At 43.3% G+C, this 17522-nt stretch overlaps 2 protein-coding genes across 3 annotated transcripts; both read left to right on the top strand.

Moving 5' to 3' along the window:
• Window positions 1-1192: 1192 nt before the first annotated feature.
• pigq (phosphatidylinositol glycan anchor biosynthesis, class Q) lies at window positions 1193-7734 on the top strand. Of its 2 annotated transcripts, none has more exons than XM_037476474.2 (14): window positions 1193-1296; window positions 2210-2427; window positions 2597-2783; window positions 2951-3129; window positions 3313-3509; window positions 3680-3811; window positions 3965-4085; window positions 4194-4320; window positions 4397-4550; window positions 5583-5694; window positions 5768-5848; window positions 6028-6142; window positions 6235-6296; window positions 6415-7734. In XM_037476474.2, the coding sequence occupies exons 2-14, from the start codon at window positions 2275-2277 to the stop codon at window positions 6562-6564; spliced, it is 1770 nt and encodes a 589-aa protein (XP_037332371.2). In that variant the 5' UTR covers window positions 1193-1296; window positions 2210-2274; the 3' UTR covers window positions 6565-7734. The 2 variants fall into 2 exon arrangements, with proteins under 2 accessions (XP_037332371.2, XP_062421779.1); XM_062565795.1 differs by lacking the exon at window positions 1193-1296 and adding an exon at window positions 1732-1754.
• A 919-nt stretch (window positions 7735-8653) lies between these two features.
• Window positions 8654-15943, top strand: rab40c (RAB40c, member RAS oncogene family). The gene is made up of 6 exons (XM_037476476.2): window positions 8654-9888; window positions 12596-12656; window positions 12848-12908; window positions 13041-13118; window positions 13311-13533; window positions 13619-15943. The coding sequence occupies exons 1-6, from the start codon at window positions 9735-9737 to the stop codon at window positions 13891-13893; spliced, it is 852 nt and encodes a 283-aa protein (XP_037332373.1). The 5' UTR covers window positions 8654-9734; the 3' UTR covers window positions 13894-15943.
• The last annotated feature ends 1579 nt before the right edge of the window (window positions 15944-17522 follow it).

Here is a 17522-nt window from a genome sequence, read left to right as displayed (position 1 = left end):
ACAATTAAAAATGTAAACATATACATGTGTGTATATGTATCGTTGTAAATGATTTCATTAAATTAGAAAGAAATACAATTTGATGAAATAAATATAAAATTATAATATTTAACCTTGTTTTGTTTTGACACAAAAAGCTAAAATAGCTATTTTAGTCACATGGGAGGACATTTAGTACTTGAACGGTTTGATGTTAACAATCAAGAATCAAGAATATTTTATGTTTTTTTTCGCTGGTTGGAGGTTTGCATCGCGCTCTTTTCTTGCTGTGTCACTGCAGCAGGAGATAAATCTCTTTACGGTTGGGCCAACTCCTCATTCACCAATAACTCATCAGCACACACACTGAGCGTTAAGTGGTGAGTAACAAGCATTATTGGTATTATTACTCGTAGTAGTGGTAGTGGCATAAGTAATAGTAGTAGCAGTATTGTACATGATTATTAAGTAATGAATACAGTGTCAATATAATCAATTTGATACATTAATCACAACAAAGTAGTATGACTGAACTATATTTGAGTCAGAAATAGTTTATTTTTACCTAAAGACAAACTGTTGATCTCCTTTTACAGTTTTGTCCACACAATAAATATATATGTATTTTTTTATAATTTATGTAAAATAGACTAATCACTATCTTCAATGATGTTCAATTGTTTTAAAAGTAAAATTAAAAAACATCAGTTATAACTTTTAGATATTAAAAATGTTCTGAAAGTTTATTACAAAAACAACATTGGCTACGTAAAGGTGCTACATTTAAATTTAATTTAGAGTTTTTAAGGTTAATATATAGTTGATGTTTGTATTCATATATTGTACTTCATAAGTAAACCCGGTTTTAAGCACTGGGACTATTCCCAGACTTCTGTTACCATGATGTAATATTTGTTGATTGTTTTGTCCCCATCCATTTTTGCTTTAGGAGTTTATGCTTATATATAAAGATTAAACAAAACTTCCGGTAAAAGTAAAGGCCTCCTTTCATGATTTTAATCTAAATAACATTTAATAATTCTCTCTATCTTTTATCTTATTGTACGTCGCTTTGTTTATTGTACGTCACTTTGGATAAAAGCGTCAGCTAAATGACATGTAATGTAATGTAATGTAATCTTTAGATTTTAAATCAACTTGACCGGATGTACGCGATAACCGGAACACATGTAAACGTCGTGTTTCTCCCCGGAGCACATAACGCATCGGACTGTCAACAAACAATATGGCGGCCTAACCGAACTCTGCTCGACGTAACAAATGGCGTTGTGAAAGCTTTTTGTGGGGTTAAAGAAGGTAATTAGGGTCTGTTTTATCACACTTATCTGGAACGCATTCGGTCGTTAGATAGTTGAATGTTAAACCTTTCCGTTAAATGACGTGGCGTCATAATATTTTATTTAAATGTGTCTTATTGTAGGTGAAAAGTAGCCTTCATGGCTCAATCTTCTAAGATGGCCTCAAGTGCTCTTTTTAAATAATGTGCTTCGTCCTTTTTTAAATGAACATTTTATTGGTAAATTCCCGCATTTATTTCTCTTTAACAAAGGCTAACCGACTTTCTTTGCTAACTCGCTGACGTCACTGACATCGATATCTGCCTCGAGTGTTGCCACAACAACGCGCGGGATGGTCAATACGTCAAGGTCATGTAAAGGAGGTCATGTAAAGGAGGTCATTTAAAGGAGGTCATTTAAAGGAGGTCATTTAAAGGAGGTCATTTCCGCTCGTCGACAAACTCCGAAGAGACATCTGTACGTTTAATATTCTTTAATTCATATGCAGTCGCTTTTTTCCTGTGAAGCACAACTCAGAAGTAAAAACAAACGTCCTCCACAACAGGAATTGTGATAAATCGATATCACAGTCTTTAATTACAAATTCAATAATTGTTGCGCTTCTGGAAATATGGTCAGTTGTGGAAGCAGTATTTTAACTTATATCAACTTATAACTTCATCAAAATTAGCAATATCTCTGTCCAGATACAAGTGAAAGTCAAGGACAAAAATACCAGTATCAAAATACTCAAAATAAAATGCTATCGTATAAAAGAATACTGTATACAATATTATGGTGTAATAACAAAGCAATTAAATGAAGATTACTGTAACATTGAATCAGTTTTTTGTGTACTTTTCTATAAAAAAATAAAACCGTTTTTAAAAATGACCGAGAGGCGGATGAATACCACGTTTGTGTTTTAATAGGAAGGAGCGGTCTGTTCTCCTCTAATCACCCTTCTGGAGGCTGAGCGCGGAGCTCCAGGGACGCCATGGTGCTGAAGGTCTTCTTCCCGCAGTGCTGTAATCGGGCCGACAGCGGCCTGCTGGTCGGCCGCTGGATCTCCGGCCACGACTCGGCCGTGGTGCTGGCGGTGATCCACTACCCCTTCATCCCGGGGCAGGTCAAACAGTACATCCAGAAGGTCAGTGCCACACCGGGCCGCCCGGGATCGGATCTTCTGGAGGAAGATTCTGCTGAATCATTAACTCTGTTGCTCCTATTTTTCCTGATGCAAACAAAGACGAAAGACGGACACAATGTTGCTGGATCAGAAAGGGGTACGAGGTGTTTATTTCATCCTCCCCACGCAGATGCAGGCTCAGAGTGGAGTGGAGCTGTCGGTGCTCGGCTCCTGGAGTTTACCCAAAGACGGACAGGAGGGCATGGAGAGCTTCCTCAGAGACCTCAGCACCATCTTCCCCCAGGAACGCTGGCTCCAGATCAACCGCGAGCTGGGCAAGACGGGCTTCACCTGCCAGGTGGTCCACCACGATCAGAGTGAGACCCTCAGCCTGGTTTACACAGAAGTCCTTGTGCTCTCTGCTGGATCCGTTAAAGACGGATGGAGACGTTTCTTATGTGTCTCAAATACGTAATAATAAAACTGCAGTGTGTTTTGTTCGAGGACGTTAAAAGTATCAAGAGTTAACGGTTCATTTATCTAGATGGAAAAGTCCTCCAGAGGGAAGCGAAGAAGAAGGTTGAGGGAGGTGATGATGAAGAGGAGGAGGAGAAGGTGATCTTCGTCCACTACGAGCAGAAGAAGGTGATGTTCTCCCAGCTCCACCCCGTGGAGAACGGCGTTCCTGACCCGACAACGGATCCCCCGTCAGAGCTGCGACAGGTAGCCCCCGCCGGCCATCTTCATCCTCCTCCTCCTCCTCGTGAGATCTCACAGCTTGTAGTTCTCCTAAAGGAACAACAACATGTAGCCAGAGGACGTGTGGAGTAAAGGGCATGTGTGAAAGCAGCTCAGTTTACACGTCCCCCTCCCCTCACCCCCCCCCCCCCCCCCCTTCTGGTCCAGATGTTCCGGACAGTGGCCAGCAGCGCTCCTCTGTTCTTCCTGGATCGCTATGACGACGGGCCGCTGAAGTCCACCCACTGGCAGACGGAGGGCCGCGAGGCGAGCATCATCGTGGAGCTGCTGAAGCAGGCGTCCGTCCCGCTCTGCCTGCTCATCGGCTGGCTGCTCTGCGTCTGGTCCTGGATCTGCAACCTCCGGTGAGGGGGGAGGAGCCGTGAGGACGCATGGTCACGTTGATAAGAGGAGACACTCTGTCCTGGTTTGAGGGGTCTTCTACGAATGGATGTGTCCAACATGGTGTTGTCTCCCTTCTGTGGGATCTGTGAACCTCATCTTCATCCTCATCATCACCTCGTCTCCTCCTCAGGGTCTTCAGCCTCTTCCCGCTGCGCTTCCTGTCCAGTAAGCTGTCCACGTGTGTGCAGCTGAGCTACAGAAGCGAACACCTGAGGACGCTGAGCTCGAGGACGCATGCCGCTGGACACGTCCACTTCATGAGGTGATTGTTCCAGCATTTAGACCCCACCGAAATAAATCTGTGTTTCTGAGTATTTATTTGCCAATGATTCATTTGACAGGAAAAGATGAACCAGTGACACCCCGTGTCTGTCTGCCTGTCCCTGTGTCCCTGTCCCTCCCGGTCTGTCTGTAGGAAGGCGAACATGGTGGTGTCCTTCCTGGTGGACGTGTCTCTCGGCATGTTGCTGGTCTGGTGGCTCTACAGAGACGACCACATCTCCATGTTGGCCAACGCGCTGCTTCCTGCCGCTGAGGTACGAGTTCCTCTTTGAACCCGAGCCGATGCGTCATTAAGAGTGAAGCTGTAGTTGTTGTTGTTGTTGTCGTTGTTGTTGTTGTTGAGCGGTGTGGTTGCTCCTCAGCATGTGGCGAAGGAGCTGGAGGAGCTGCTGCAGTGGCTGATGGGAGCTCCCGCTGGGCTGAAGATGAACCGGGCCCTGGACCAGGTCCTGGGTCGCTTCTTCCTCTACCACATCCACCTGTGGATCAGTGAGTCTCAGCACACAGCACACAGAGCTCCGCCCCCCCCCCCCCCCACCTCCCTCACGCCTCCTGCTCCCCCCAGGCTACGTCCACCTGATGTCGCCCTTCATCGAGGGGATCCTGTGGTACGGAGGCCTGTCGGCCTGCTTCGGCCTGACCTTTGCCCTCTCGCTGCTCTCTGACATGGTGGCTCTGCTCACCTTCCACATCTACTGCTTCTACGTCTACGGAGCCAGGTAGTGTCCTGTCGTAGGATTCAAAGTGATGACATCACACGGAACATGTTGTACTGATCACAGGAGAAGTGACCCGTGATGTTCGGTCATGAACCAGAATCTTTTCCTGTTTGATGTATTTTCAACAGATTTGAGAACGCAGTAAGAAGTTCATTTTGTAGCAGAGTCTTAAAGAAGAAAACCGATAAATGTTTGTATGGATCGTATCAATGTGTGCTGGGATTTTATGTTGCATAACAATAGTTTAGATGGTGATGGAAGTGATGGGAGGTGTTCAGAGATGCTCCTCATTTAGTCCTCAGAGTGTCTCCTGGAACAAGACTTGAAGTCATGAGGACACGAGTCTGCTGGATGTTCCGAATAAAAACCCATGTTTCTGGGGGTGGAGGCCCATGCAGATGTTGGGATGGAGGCTCACATCTGAATTATGAATTTGCTCTAAAGAAAGCTGGGCTCCGTGGTGCAAAATGAAATGTTACCAACGCTCCTTGAATATGAATCTAAGGGGCTTTGTCAGTGATGTATTAAATGTGTATGACCTGAACCTAAAAATAGCTCCTTCTGTGAGGAGAGACGCTCCTTTCCCTCATTACTATGTGAGAATATCAACAGGATTAACAGCTGTTTATTGATGTTTTACAGTTTATTGGGGGGGCTCTGACCATAATTTAAATATGAACTCCCCTTTATTCCCAAAAGCTTCTCGTAAAAGGTTTTAACTTCCCTTTAAATGTAAAAATGAATAATGGATTTAGCACATTAAATAATTTAACAAGAGGCCTGAACATGAACCACAGATAAATATAACTTCCATTCCTCGACATTCTTCTGCTTTCCTTCTTTCTTTTATTCATATATAAAGGTGAGGTGAGGAAAGAAGTTTAAGTCAGAACCTTTCTGTTGCTTTGATCATGTGATCAATAACATTTTTTCTAGTTTAGTTTAATGCGTGTATTGGGTTCTGTGAGACAACGTAGAACCTTCACACAAGGCAGGAGCTGCTGTGTTTAATGAAAGTGCCGCTGGTCTCAGGTTGTACTGTCTGAAGATCTACGGCCTCTCGTCTCTCTGGAGGCTCTTCAGAGGGAAGAAGTGGAACGTCCTGAGACAAAGGGTGGACTCGTGCTCCTACGACCTGGACCAGGTGACACACACACACACACACACACACATTAACACACTGACAGACCCACTAACTGGGTGTGTCTTGTCCTCAGCTCTTCATCGGCACGCTGCTCTTCACCGTCCTGCTGTTCCTGCTCCCCACCACGGCGCTCTACTACCTGGTCTTCACTCTGGTGCAAGAAACCGTCGACATTATATATAATATTATTCATATCGTGACGTCTTTGATGAGCAACATTTAGAAAACACAGCAGATGAGAAGAAATCCACAACTTGTCGAGCGGGTCAGAGCCTTTTTGCTCCCGATGGGGTGTGTTTGTTTTTCACACCTGTGTGTCCCTGTGTCCTGCAGCTGCGCTTGGTGGTGGTGCTGTTCCAGGGCGTCCTCCACCTCAGCGTGGACTTCATCAACTCCTTCCCCCTGTTCGCCGTGGGCCTCCGCCTCACCCGCCACCACCGCCTGGCAGGTAGGTGGAGCTTCAGCCTCCTGCTGTCTTCTTAGATATCCACGAGTGGACTGGACTTCATCTGATTGAATGCAACCACTGATCTCTTCCAGAGGGCGTGAAGTTCAGGGTGCTGTGTGAGGAGCCTGGGACGGCCCTCCACCTGCTGATGGAGGTGAGAGGTCACGTTTGATCTTGTTCCAACGGTGTCACGTGATGATTTCTGTGTGTTTGCCTTGATGTTCCCGCTGCGTGGTGTTTGAGCCTCCTCCTCAGTGCCTTCTCCTCCTCAGATCAACCCTCTGAAGTGCAGCACGGTGGTTCAGACCTACCGCACGCCCACCTACAGCTGCTACCCCAGAGACTCGTGGGCCGCCCTGGTCAAGAAGCTGTTTGTGGGGGAGCTGGTTTACCCCTGGAGGCACAAAACCAAGACGGACTGAGCCCAGGAGGGAAGTGACTGGATACATGAAGACTGAACCTGAGAGGCCACTGTACTTTGTATCTGGTCGGCATGAAGAAGAAGAAGAAGAAGAAGAATGAGTAAACTTAAAAACCAGCAATTAGTCAGGTCCGACTGTTCTGAGAACTGTGATCGTAAGAGTTTCACTATTTTCTAATGATTTTGTTCTTTAAGGTCAGATAAGAAATTAAATGTAAGACTACATTTTTTTGCCATGGTTTCACACTCCGGACGATTTTGTTCCTCAACCCAAAAGTTTCTTTTCTTGTAAATCTGTGGCTTGATAATCTCAGAATCTTACCGTTTAATTTTCAGAAAATCTCCAATATGTATTTTAGGTAAATTAACAACATTATTCAAATAATTTGAACCATCAATGAAAATCCCTCCTTACTTTATTTAGACCTTAATCTGATTCCCTTGTTAGTGACGTTTTACTGACAGCATTCAGCTCTCTTCTGCTTTAAGAAATAGAAGTAAAAAGATGAAAGTATCAGCATCCAAAGCTAAATGTTTCTGGTTTTAATAACATGGTCACCATTGAACACTGGACCTTAAATTAGATATTAAACTATTAATGTTCATGAATTTAATTTGTTGGTAGTTTTTCTTGTTGTTTTGTTTTTTAGAAAAATGTGAGGAATTCCTGTAAATCTGATATTTATGTGTTTACTGCACTGATCATGTAGATAGTAGTAGATCTTTAGAATTTATATTATTAAAGTATTTGCAAGACTCAAATATTACAAACTGGACTAACTGATTTTCTTCATTATTCGTATGTTTAATAATTCATATTTTTATTACTAAAGTGTATTATTTTATGTTTATTTGTTTGTTTGGGAAGGAGATGATAGTCATTGTTCTGTTGCTATGGAAACCCTTATAACAACCAGACTTATTCCACTATGGGTCAGTTTGTCAGCATTTGTGCCAATTTATGTCAGTTTTAGTTCAATATTGTCATTTGTAACAAACATGTCTCTCTCAGCACTAAATACAAAAATACCAGTAAAATTTGAATCTGTTGATTTCCTGAAATTTCCCAATAATTGTGTTTTTTTCTTTTTATTCATCTTTTTTTCCATCCCACTTCCAAACTAAATGTTCCATTGTCTCTTAATAAAAAAAAATCTGTGCTTATTTCTCATACTGGTGTCTTATCTCTTTATAAACTGGTAAAAAAATATTTTCAATGTTGTGACAGTCTTGATGACAATACATTCATCTATTCCAAATTAAACTTATTTACTTATATTTGACTGGATCAGTTTTACAGCAGTGAAATGGTACAACAGAAAGGGACCATCTAATGTCTATTTTCTAGATTCAACCCCAGTTTTCATCATTTCAGGAGGTTATGTTTGGTGAATTCAAATACATTCAAATGTAGATACAACACATTTCGGTAGATGATATAAATCTAATAAAAATAATGATTCACAAAATAATGAGGCCACTGATGCATCCTCTGAGAAACGTCTTCCTCTAATGTCAACACAAATATTATAGTGACAAAGTAGAACATATGTAAAATAAGACAAATTACAATCTAATGCAGTATGAACATATGTGAGCAGGTAGCAGAAGTCAGTGTATGAAGTAATCGGGTTCAGTCAGATCAGTTTGTGTGTCTATGAAAGTGATATTGTGTTATTTTATTGACTCTAAGATGGTGAACAAAGTTACTTTTTTAAAGACCTTTAAATATTAAAAATCCTACATGACAAGGTTATAACAAGTGATGTTGTCATGTTAAGTCCACATTCTATATGAGGATGAGTGAAACTGATGTTCTCCAAAATCAACCAGCTTAATGCCCTTTAATATAACCGTGATTTATCCGCGTTGTGTCCATTGTTCTCTGCGTATTCAGAGAGGTGTTGATCATCTTTGTTGTCCACATTCCCCCTTCACCATCGGCGTGTTGTTGACATTGAACTTTGATTGACGTTTTGGCTCAGCCAATGCAATCCTGCCTACGCAGCAAACCACGGAAACAGCGTCCAATTATAGGACTAGATGGGCGGGGCTCGGACTGAGAGGGCGGGAACGAGCGAGGCGGAGCAGCCCGATCTGTCAGCGACTCAGTCGGTGTCGTCGCGGGGTACCGGAGCAGTCACAGCCGTGACTATGATTCAATGCCATGGAGGAAAATGGACAAATTACGGACTGAGATTTCCGAGTACTCCTACGGAGATTTGGACTGGACTTAAAAGGGACACAGACTTTTGACCGCTTGCAGAGATCGGTGTTTTCCGGATACGAACCAAGCGAAGTTACGGGAATCTTTGTCATCCCGGACTAAATGAAGACAAGGGGGCCCTGACATTTACTCAGACGTCGGGGGGAAGTTGAGCTACGTGCTAGCTAAATTAGCACTTAGCTTCCTGTGAGCAGTTTCTTTTTAAAGTAGTGGGAAGCAGAGTTAAACCGGCCACCTGCACGTGTGTTACGGTGCCACGCGTAACACGCGACGGTGTTTTGTTCTGAACAGCTACCGCGCCTGATGGTCCGCTTTGACAACGTTAGCACCGGTGCTAATAGCTAAGCTAGTGGGCTAGCTTGTTGTTCCCCTGCTAAGTTAGCCACAGAGCTTTTCTGTTGGAGGGGAACAAAACGAGAGCTCAAGCCGTGGTTTCGCTGGCTTGAAAACATCTTGGTGGAGATAAAATATGCAAAGCGGCTTAGAATAACAGTCCCATTACAGACAATAAGCATGTTTTCCCTGCCCACATAGACTTTCCTGTCCGGATGCAGCTCCAGTTCCACTCTGATTGCCTCCCTGCTTCAGACCTACGCTCATCTGTCACTTATATGATGTGTTTTTATGGCTCAAGAAGGGAATTCAGTGTGCGATTGCAGTCAAGCCTTTTTATAAGCTGTCAGTCATCCGTTTAAAGTTCTCCTCACTGATCAAACCGTTGTCCTTCTGACCGTGACTTGATCAATAAGCATGATTTTCTTCTCAGAAACACATTTCTGGCCCCTCGCTAGTTTTTCTACCAGGACGTTTCTGTGAGGTCCTTTTATCCTCCGCGCCACACAGAATTTACAGGACTTTTAAAGCCGGTCGATGGCTTAACGCGACCCAGCGTTCAGCTTCAAGTGATCGGACCCCCGAGAAGGGGTCACCGGCCTCAGCCCCCGATGGGAGACGCGATGGTGAGCCAGGGCAGCCCGGTGAAGAGCTACGACTACCTGCTCAAGTTCCTGCTGGTGGGGGACAGCGACGTGGGCAAAGGAGAGATCCTGGACAGCCTGCAGGACGGGTCGGCCGAGTCCCCCTATGCCTACAGCAGTGGTGAGTCTCCGTTTGCTCTTGTGGACCTTCTGGACGGCGTAGGACGCACAATGTGATGCTCAGGACACAGGACGGTACGGCGTGGTTAAAGCATCATCTGCACCAAGAGACTTTATTCAACACAGAGCCCCCTCCTCCTTTCACTTCAAACTGTCTTTAAAGACCACCACCGTGTTTTAGCTTATCGGCTCATTTCAAAGTCGGCAGGGACTTTATTGTTCACACGGCTTGGTGATTATTTATTGATTCATAATCAAGGTTTGCTTTGTTGTTGCTATACTATGTTTATTTCCTCGTGTCATTTACAACTTTAGCTGAATGAGTAATGCATTTAAAAATACCACCAAAGAAAAGCCTTGTCCTTAAGAGGAAATCCCCCAAATGTGTTGTACATGTGAAACACTTGAACATGAGCATCCTGTTATTGAAATGATGCTCGTGTGATGGATAACCGCCACTCCAACACCTGCACATTGTGAAATAGCAGCGCGTAGATGATGATGGGAGGAGGCCCATCGCACCCCCCCCCAGAGATCAGGGTCCTGCAGTCGTTTTGGGGATGATGAAAAACGAGTTCTTCTCACCAGCGCTTATCTAATGGACCGGGCTTCCTGCCTCACGTGTGTTCCACTGCAGTCACTGATATCAACATGTTGAAGCCAGTGGACGTGGTGCTGCTGGTTTTAATCAACACGTGTAGAAAAAAAAGTTTTATGTCAGTTTTAGTTTTATGTCATTTATGACATCAATTAAATGGTTTGAACCATTTTTAAAAAATGCCATGTTTTCCGGTAGCAACATAAAAGCATGAAGTAAATATTTTTTATTGTAAGGAGAAATGTATTTTAAAATGTTACCGTTGTTTGTTAATCAATTTGTTAATAATTGATGGATGTCTCATTGTTGGACTGTTAGTAGATTCTTCACTATTTTATAAATCTATTAATCCTAAATAGTGGAGTTAGATGATGGTGAGCAGATGGCTCTGTGTTTGACTTTTAATGTATCTGAAGATGGTACTGCATATGGAGGAGCTCTGCTATTGATCCTCCGGCAGGGGGGAGGGGGGGGGGCGCTCGTTAATATTTCAGCAGGAGAAGAATGAGGACGGCTTGTGATTGGTCGGCTCGGTCCTCAGGCTACGATTGGCTGCCTGCCGGATGTCAGGTGGCCAGCTGGTTTGTTACGGCCAGCTGGTTTGTTACGTTTCCTCCCCGGTGATTGTGGGGATAATTGATCAGACGTGTGACCCCCCCCCCCCCCCCCTGCTGGGGAAGACCTCTGAGAGGAATTAGCTCTTCTTCACACATTTCTCATTGGCGTTATGGTCCATACGTGTTGTGTTTCCCCTCCAACACGTCCCGCCTCGTTATGGTGATCAGCTCCAGCAGATGCTTCTGCGGTGCATTTGATATGCAGGAGGCAGCTTGAGAAGAGGCCCGGAGCCCCTCGAATCTGTTTCTCAGTGTCGGACCCAACTTAATCCCCCCGAGAGATGCTCGGTCACGGACTGATCCCCTAAGCTCGCCCGAGACGCTCCCGTCACCAGCTGTACGTGTTCTTTACTCCTCGTGGACTTCCTGTTCACTGGTTCTGTGGCACAGTGCAGTTAGTGGTTCACACTGTATAGATCCTCCATTGGGAAACCACTAATCGGTCCAAAGTGCTTTAGCCGGCGTGGAGTGAACAAAGGAGAGCGTTCTAAGCCTCTGAGAGCATCCGAAGAACAACAACAGCGTAAGCCGAGTCCCAGAATAGAGGCAGCGGGACGGAGCTCAGACGTCAGAGACATCGGAGCAGCTATTGATTATCTGGGATATCGGAGTGAGGCCCTGGCAAAGTCCTGCACTCTCTGCAATTCAGCCAGCTCCTCCCAGAGGCTGCTGCAGCCATGGAGGAGCTGGCTCGCTTTAAAGCATTTCTCATCCCCGGAGTCTTGATGTTTGATGGTGAGACCGATGGTTTCCTGTCCAGAGCGGTTTGTGTTCAAACATGCATGCGATGCTAAAAGCCCCTTTTAATTAGTTTATGTAGTCAATTATCCAACAAATTGATATATCTTATACAAAGTCAAATCAGGCTGGGTTTATAAATAGAATCTACTTTACTTATGCATTAAAGGCTCCACTTCTTCTGACTGTCACGGCTTTTAACCAAGAAACACCTACGTTTGACCAAATCTTTCTAACTAAGTTTTTGCTGCAGTCGTGTCACTCGAGGCCAAAGCTTCATGAGTCGTAGTTTCAAGTCTTCTTCAATGCAGCATGATGTTCATTTAGAGGCAAACAGACCAAGAAGCAGGAGATGCTTTAGGGCGGGGCCTAACGCTGATTGACAGTTTCTGCCCAAAACGCGTATGGTGTCTCTCAGTCCTCCTCAGTACAAATATGGTCATTTCCCCTGGTGTTCACTTTTAAATGTTACTTTAGCGCCACCATGAGGCTCCTATTTGTGTGAGATGGGTTGAGATGAAGTGTGTTGCAGGCGTTCATGCTCCCCTCAGGATGAACCGGGATGACTTTGGGGATCCTGTGACCTTCCCATGAGCCTCAGCTGTGTTGTGACACGCAAACACCGACCTGCTGATCATCAGCGTCGTCATGACGACGCTGTGTTGAGCTCGGGAGCGTTAATGTACGGCTCATTTTATTATGATTATAATGACTAACCTATAGCCCCCACCCCCCCCCCACCCCCCTCTGTACAGGTATCGACTACAAAACCACAACCATCCTTCTGGATGGGAGAAGAGTGAAGCTGGAGCTCTGGTAAACACACACACACACACACACACACGCTTGTGTCTGAGTTTTGGTTTTATTATATTATTTATAACCATTCACCTCCATCTATTGTCTGATTGAGTCATTCATCAAGTGATTTATTGTGATTAAAGTCCAGTGTGATTAATAAATAAATTAAACCTGAATATTTGTCTTACGTGTCTTTGTGTCTTCAGGGACACGTCGGGTCAGGGAAGGTTCTGCACCATCTTCCGCTCGTATTCCCGCGGCGCTCAGGTGAGAAAGGAAACCACGTGGTAGATTCAACATGCGTGACCTCATCAAGAGGAAGGTCATGACGGTGTTGAAGGTTACCCACATGAGGAGGATGATGATGATGATGATGATGATGATGATTTGTCTCTTTAGGGAATCCTGTTGGTGTATGACATCACCAACCGCTGGTCGTTCGATGGAATCGACCGATGGATCAGAGAGATCGATGAGGTGGGACCAGGAGACGAGGGGGGGGGCATGTTCACTACTACTATGTAGTGTATAGTATAGTGTGTATTTATTTGATTGAAAGGCCTCGCTGAAGTTTTATTTCAGAGTCAGTATATATATGCGTGCTGATTGGAGCAGAGAGGAGGAGCGCTGTGACCGCTACTAACAAAAGGCTAACTCCGTCCTTCCCAGCATGCTCCTGGCGTGCCTCGTATCCTGGTCGGGAACCGCCTCCACCTGGCCTTCAAGAGGCAGGTTCCCACGGAGCAGGCCAGGGCCTACGCCGAGAAGAACGGCATGACCTTCTTCGAGGTCAGCCCGCTGTGCAACTTCAACGTCATCGAGTCCTTCACGGAGCTGTCGCGCATCGTCCTCATGAGGCACGGCATGGAGAAGTTCTGGAAGCCCAACCGAGGTGAGCGCCGCTTCGAAGTAAAAAAATATATATAAAGTCTGTATGAAATATCCCCAACAATGCCCCCCCCCCCCCCCCCCCGCAGTGTTCAGCCTGCAGGACCTCTGCTGCCGGGCCATCGTGTCGTGCACGCCGGTGCACCTCATCGACAAGCTGCCGCTGCCCGTCGCCATCAAATCGCACCTCAAGTCCTTCTCCATGGCCAACGGCATGAACGCCGTCATGATGCACGGACGCTCGTACTCGCTGGCCAACCCGCAGGGCGGCTCCAAGGGGAACAGCCTGAAGCGCTCCAAGTCCATCCGCCCGCCGCAGAGCCCGCCGCAGAACTGCACCCGCAACAACTGCAAGATCGCCTAGGCAACGAGAGAGAGAGAGGGAGAGGGAGAGGGAGAGAGGGAGAGGAGAGAGGGAGAGGGAGAGAGGGAGGGAGAGAGAGAGAGAGAGGGAGAGAGAGGGGTTGCCATGGATACACACCACTCTGTGGTATTTCTTCGTGTGAGATTTATTTTTAACTGGTTTCCACTTGAAAAAAAGATTTTCTTTGTGTATTTGTCAACGAATCCCTTCGACAGCTGAGGCTGTTTCTTCTTTTTGGCCCAAGGGTTTCTGGGAGTTGTGGTCAGAGACCAATCCATTTGCACACGGCTCTTATTCTGAGAGACTTCATCATTGGAGCTTTAGGTCGTTGTTTCAGGAGGAATCGACTCGTTTTTAAGCTCCAGCTCACTTTGTTCCAGTCAAAGGATTTTGAATTGTCTTCTTTTTAAAGACTAAATGCTAAACTATTTTCCGTTTCTGACAATTTGCTGCTTTTCTGGTTTATATCATTGAATAAGGAGAATCTTTCGGGGGGGGGGGGGTTGGAAGACTCTTACTTGGAGACTTTCACTCTTTTCTGACTGAACATCAGAGCGCAGGAGGTGTTTGTTTGGTAGCAGCTCCGGTTTTAGGTGGAGTCTCAGGGTGGAGATGTTTGGATGGAGGTCAACGGTGACTCTTTGGACCCATAGAAGTGACCTCCATTTATTTTCATTCCATCTCTGAAGCAACAATACAAAGTGAAAACATTTAACATTCACTGGGAGCCAAGAGGAGGATCTGAGATGGGACTTTTCTTATCTGAGTTGTTTTTGGAAGCTAAAGAGGATCCAAACAAATTCATGTTTTGGCAACAACACTTATTATTATTTGTATTATTATTGTGTTCGTGTAGGACTTCTGGGAACGCATGAGCTAGATCCCACGTGCTGCATTCGTGTTCCGTGGGAAACGGCAGCTACGAGTGGACGACTTTAAGTTAATTGAGCTCATTTTTGATAAAATGCGATGGGTCTCCAGAAGCAGCTCTTCTTCTGTGATCTGCACCACGCCCCCGCATGCTGTCCCATGATTCATAGCTGCTGAATAATAGATGCTCCCCTCATAGATCTCTGGAGGTCTTCCTCTCTCTCGCTGCGGTTTGTTTCCTCTCGACTTTATCACAAAAACAATGAGCTGCTTGTTGTTGTTTTCGTTGGACTCGCGCGCACTGATCCAGAGTCATTGTGGGCAATAAAAGAACCGGGGGGTAAAAATGTATTAATAATACACCATTTTTATTTGACAATTATCTTAAAATGTGTGCACGTTTTTTTATTTGTAAATTTATTTGATTTTTTTATCAGACTCACAATATTTCATTTTGTAAAAGAATGTGACATCGTGGAATACCCCCCCCACCTGTAATGTCTTTATTTACACCCACTTTAACTTGTGATGCACACCGACCGTTAACTTGATTCGTTCCGTTCGTCCTCGTCTCTTTCGCAGAGATGTTTAAATCTTAAATCTAATCGGACACAAACGTCTCCGTTAGCAACCGCTGGTTTCAGATGAGTAGAAACACGCCGCTTCTCAAAGGAGCACAACATGAAATGTTTGACATAAATCTCCCCAATGAATGGCAGAAGCTTCTCCCTCCACGTCGTCCTTCTCATCTCCTCTTTGCTTCTTTAAGGACTTCCTCTGTGTTTGTTGACTTGTGTTTCTCCTGAATTAAGTCTTCTGTTTGGACATTTTGTTTTTTTAAGGTGGGGGGGTCACTGATGTGGAAGTATTTGTATAAAGAAGCCGAATATTGTGACGATAACGACACAACTCGCACAAAAAAACAACACTTGTAAAACACTATTCTGGTTTTTGGCTGAAGCTGCTGATTGTGTGTGTGTGTGCGTGAGTGAGTGTGTGTGTGCATGCGTGTGTGAGTGTGTGTGTGCATGCGTGTGTGAGTGCGTGTGCGTGTGTGCGAGTGTGTGTGTGCGTGTACTTCAAACCCGAACGTTTTTCTTTTTTCTAAATTATTAATTGTACAGTTTCAAGGATTTGAAGAGTTTCGACCTTTTTCACAATAAAACTATTGAATGTTGAAGTCGAGATGTCGCAGTGGATTATTTGTTTGCTTTTAGTTTAAGTGATTTGATGCTTTAAGGAGTTTTCTTTTTGGGAAGGCTGCCACCTAGTGACATATTTACAGCACACGTATCTGCACAACTTCCAGCTGCAGTGCAAGAAATGTGGGTGAATAATAACCTTTGGAAATAAATGTTTAAACATCAAAATGTTAAAGTTAAAGTGAAAGTAATACATCCGAATAAGAGATAGGGATAAAACTACATATACGTTTGACCTCACCAAACAGGTTTTCTGAGAAAAGACTTTGCTAAACTACTCAGCTTAATACTTACTAAAATAGCTTTTTAATAGCAATAATCTATAAAATGAAGTGATGTTAAAAAACCAAAACAACCTTAGAGTTCTAAATCGCGTTTGTCCTCTTGCTTCCCCGCGTGAACAGAGTGGGTCCAGACTGTTTTAAAAACATTTTTCGACCCTGCATGTTTTAACTTTTCAAAAAACATTTTTTGACATATTCTCTCAAAGCAGTTTTTGGACATATTCTTTTAGACTTTTTTTTCAAAATATTTTTGACCAAACCCATTTTCTTCATGGCATGGTTAAAATAGCATATTGACACTTTTTTCCTCAAAATATTTTTTGACATTTTTTCGATTTTTCATAATAACACAACATATTTTTCACTTCATTTTTTCAAGTTTTTTTGAGCTAACATATTTGAAGATTTTTTTTCAACGTAGCATATTTGACCAAATGTTCAATATATTTTTCAACCTATTATATTTTGACTTTTTCTCCATGACATAATGTATTTTGACTGTTTTTAAAAATATTTTTTTACCTTACATTTTCTCCGCCTAATATTTTTTGTCCTTACATATTTTGAATTTTTCGAAATATTTTTCAATTTAATAGTTTTGGTCTGTTTTTTCCTTATGTTAACACAACGTATTTTGGCTATTTTTTACATTTTTATGGCATAATATTTAACTATTTTCTCCATGACATTTCTCCCCCATTGTTTTTCAAAATATTTTCCTTATATTTAAACTATATATTTTTGTCCTTTTTCTGACATTTCAAGACGAAACTTTAAACTTAAAAAAAAGAATTTGACCTAAAATGATTTGACTTTATAAAAACATTTTTACCTTTTTCTCAAAGCAGTTTTTTGACCCAATATTTCTTCAAAATATTTTCTGACCAAACAGAGCTGGACTTTTTTTCAAAATTAAAAAGTTTCAAAAATTCATTTTCCATGGCATGGTTGACCAACTTTTTAACAAATCATTTTTTATCAAAAAAAATTCCAACATATAATTTTTAATTTTCCCATGGTAATTTTCAACATCACATATTTACATATTTTTCAACACATATTTCGACCTAATATTTTTCCCTTGAAGTTTTTATGAGCTAACATATTTGGAGTTTTTTTTTTGCTTTTTCGTTTTTTCACAAAACACATTTTGATCCTTTTCTACAATTATTTTTCGACCTAATATTTTGGGCCTTTTTTTCAAAAAAAATTTGCACTTTTTTTTCAAAATATTTTTCCAATGAACATATTTTGACTTGTTTTTCACAAGAAA

This window comes from Pungitius pungitius, chromosome 12 (assembly GCF_949316345.1).
Source record: "Pungitius pungitius chromosome 12, fPunPun2.1, whole genome shotgun sequence".
Lineage (NCBI taxonomy): Eukaryota > Metazoa > Chordata > Actinopteri > Perciformes > Gasterosteidae > Pungitius > Pungitius pungitius.
The sequence above is the reverse complement of the archived record's forward strand: the minus strand, read 5'-3'. Positions and strand labels throughout refer to the sequence as shown.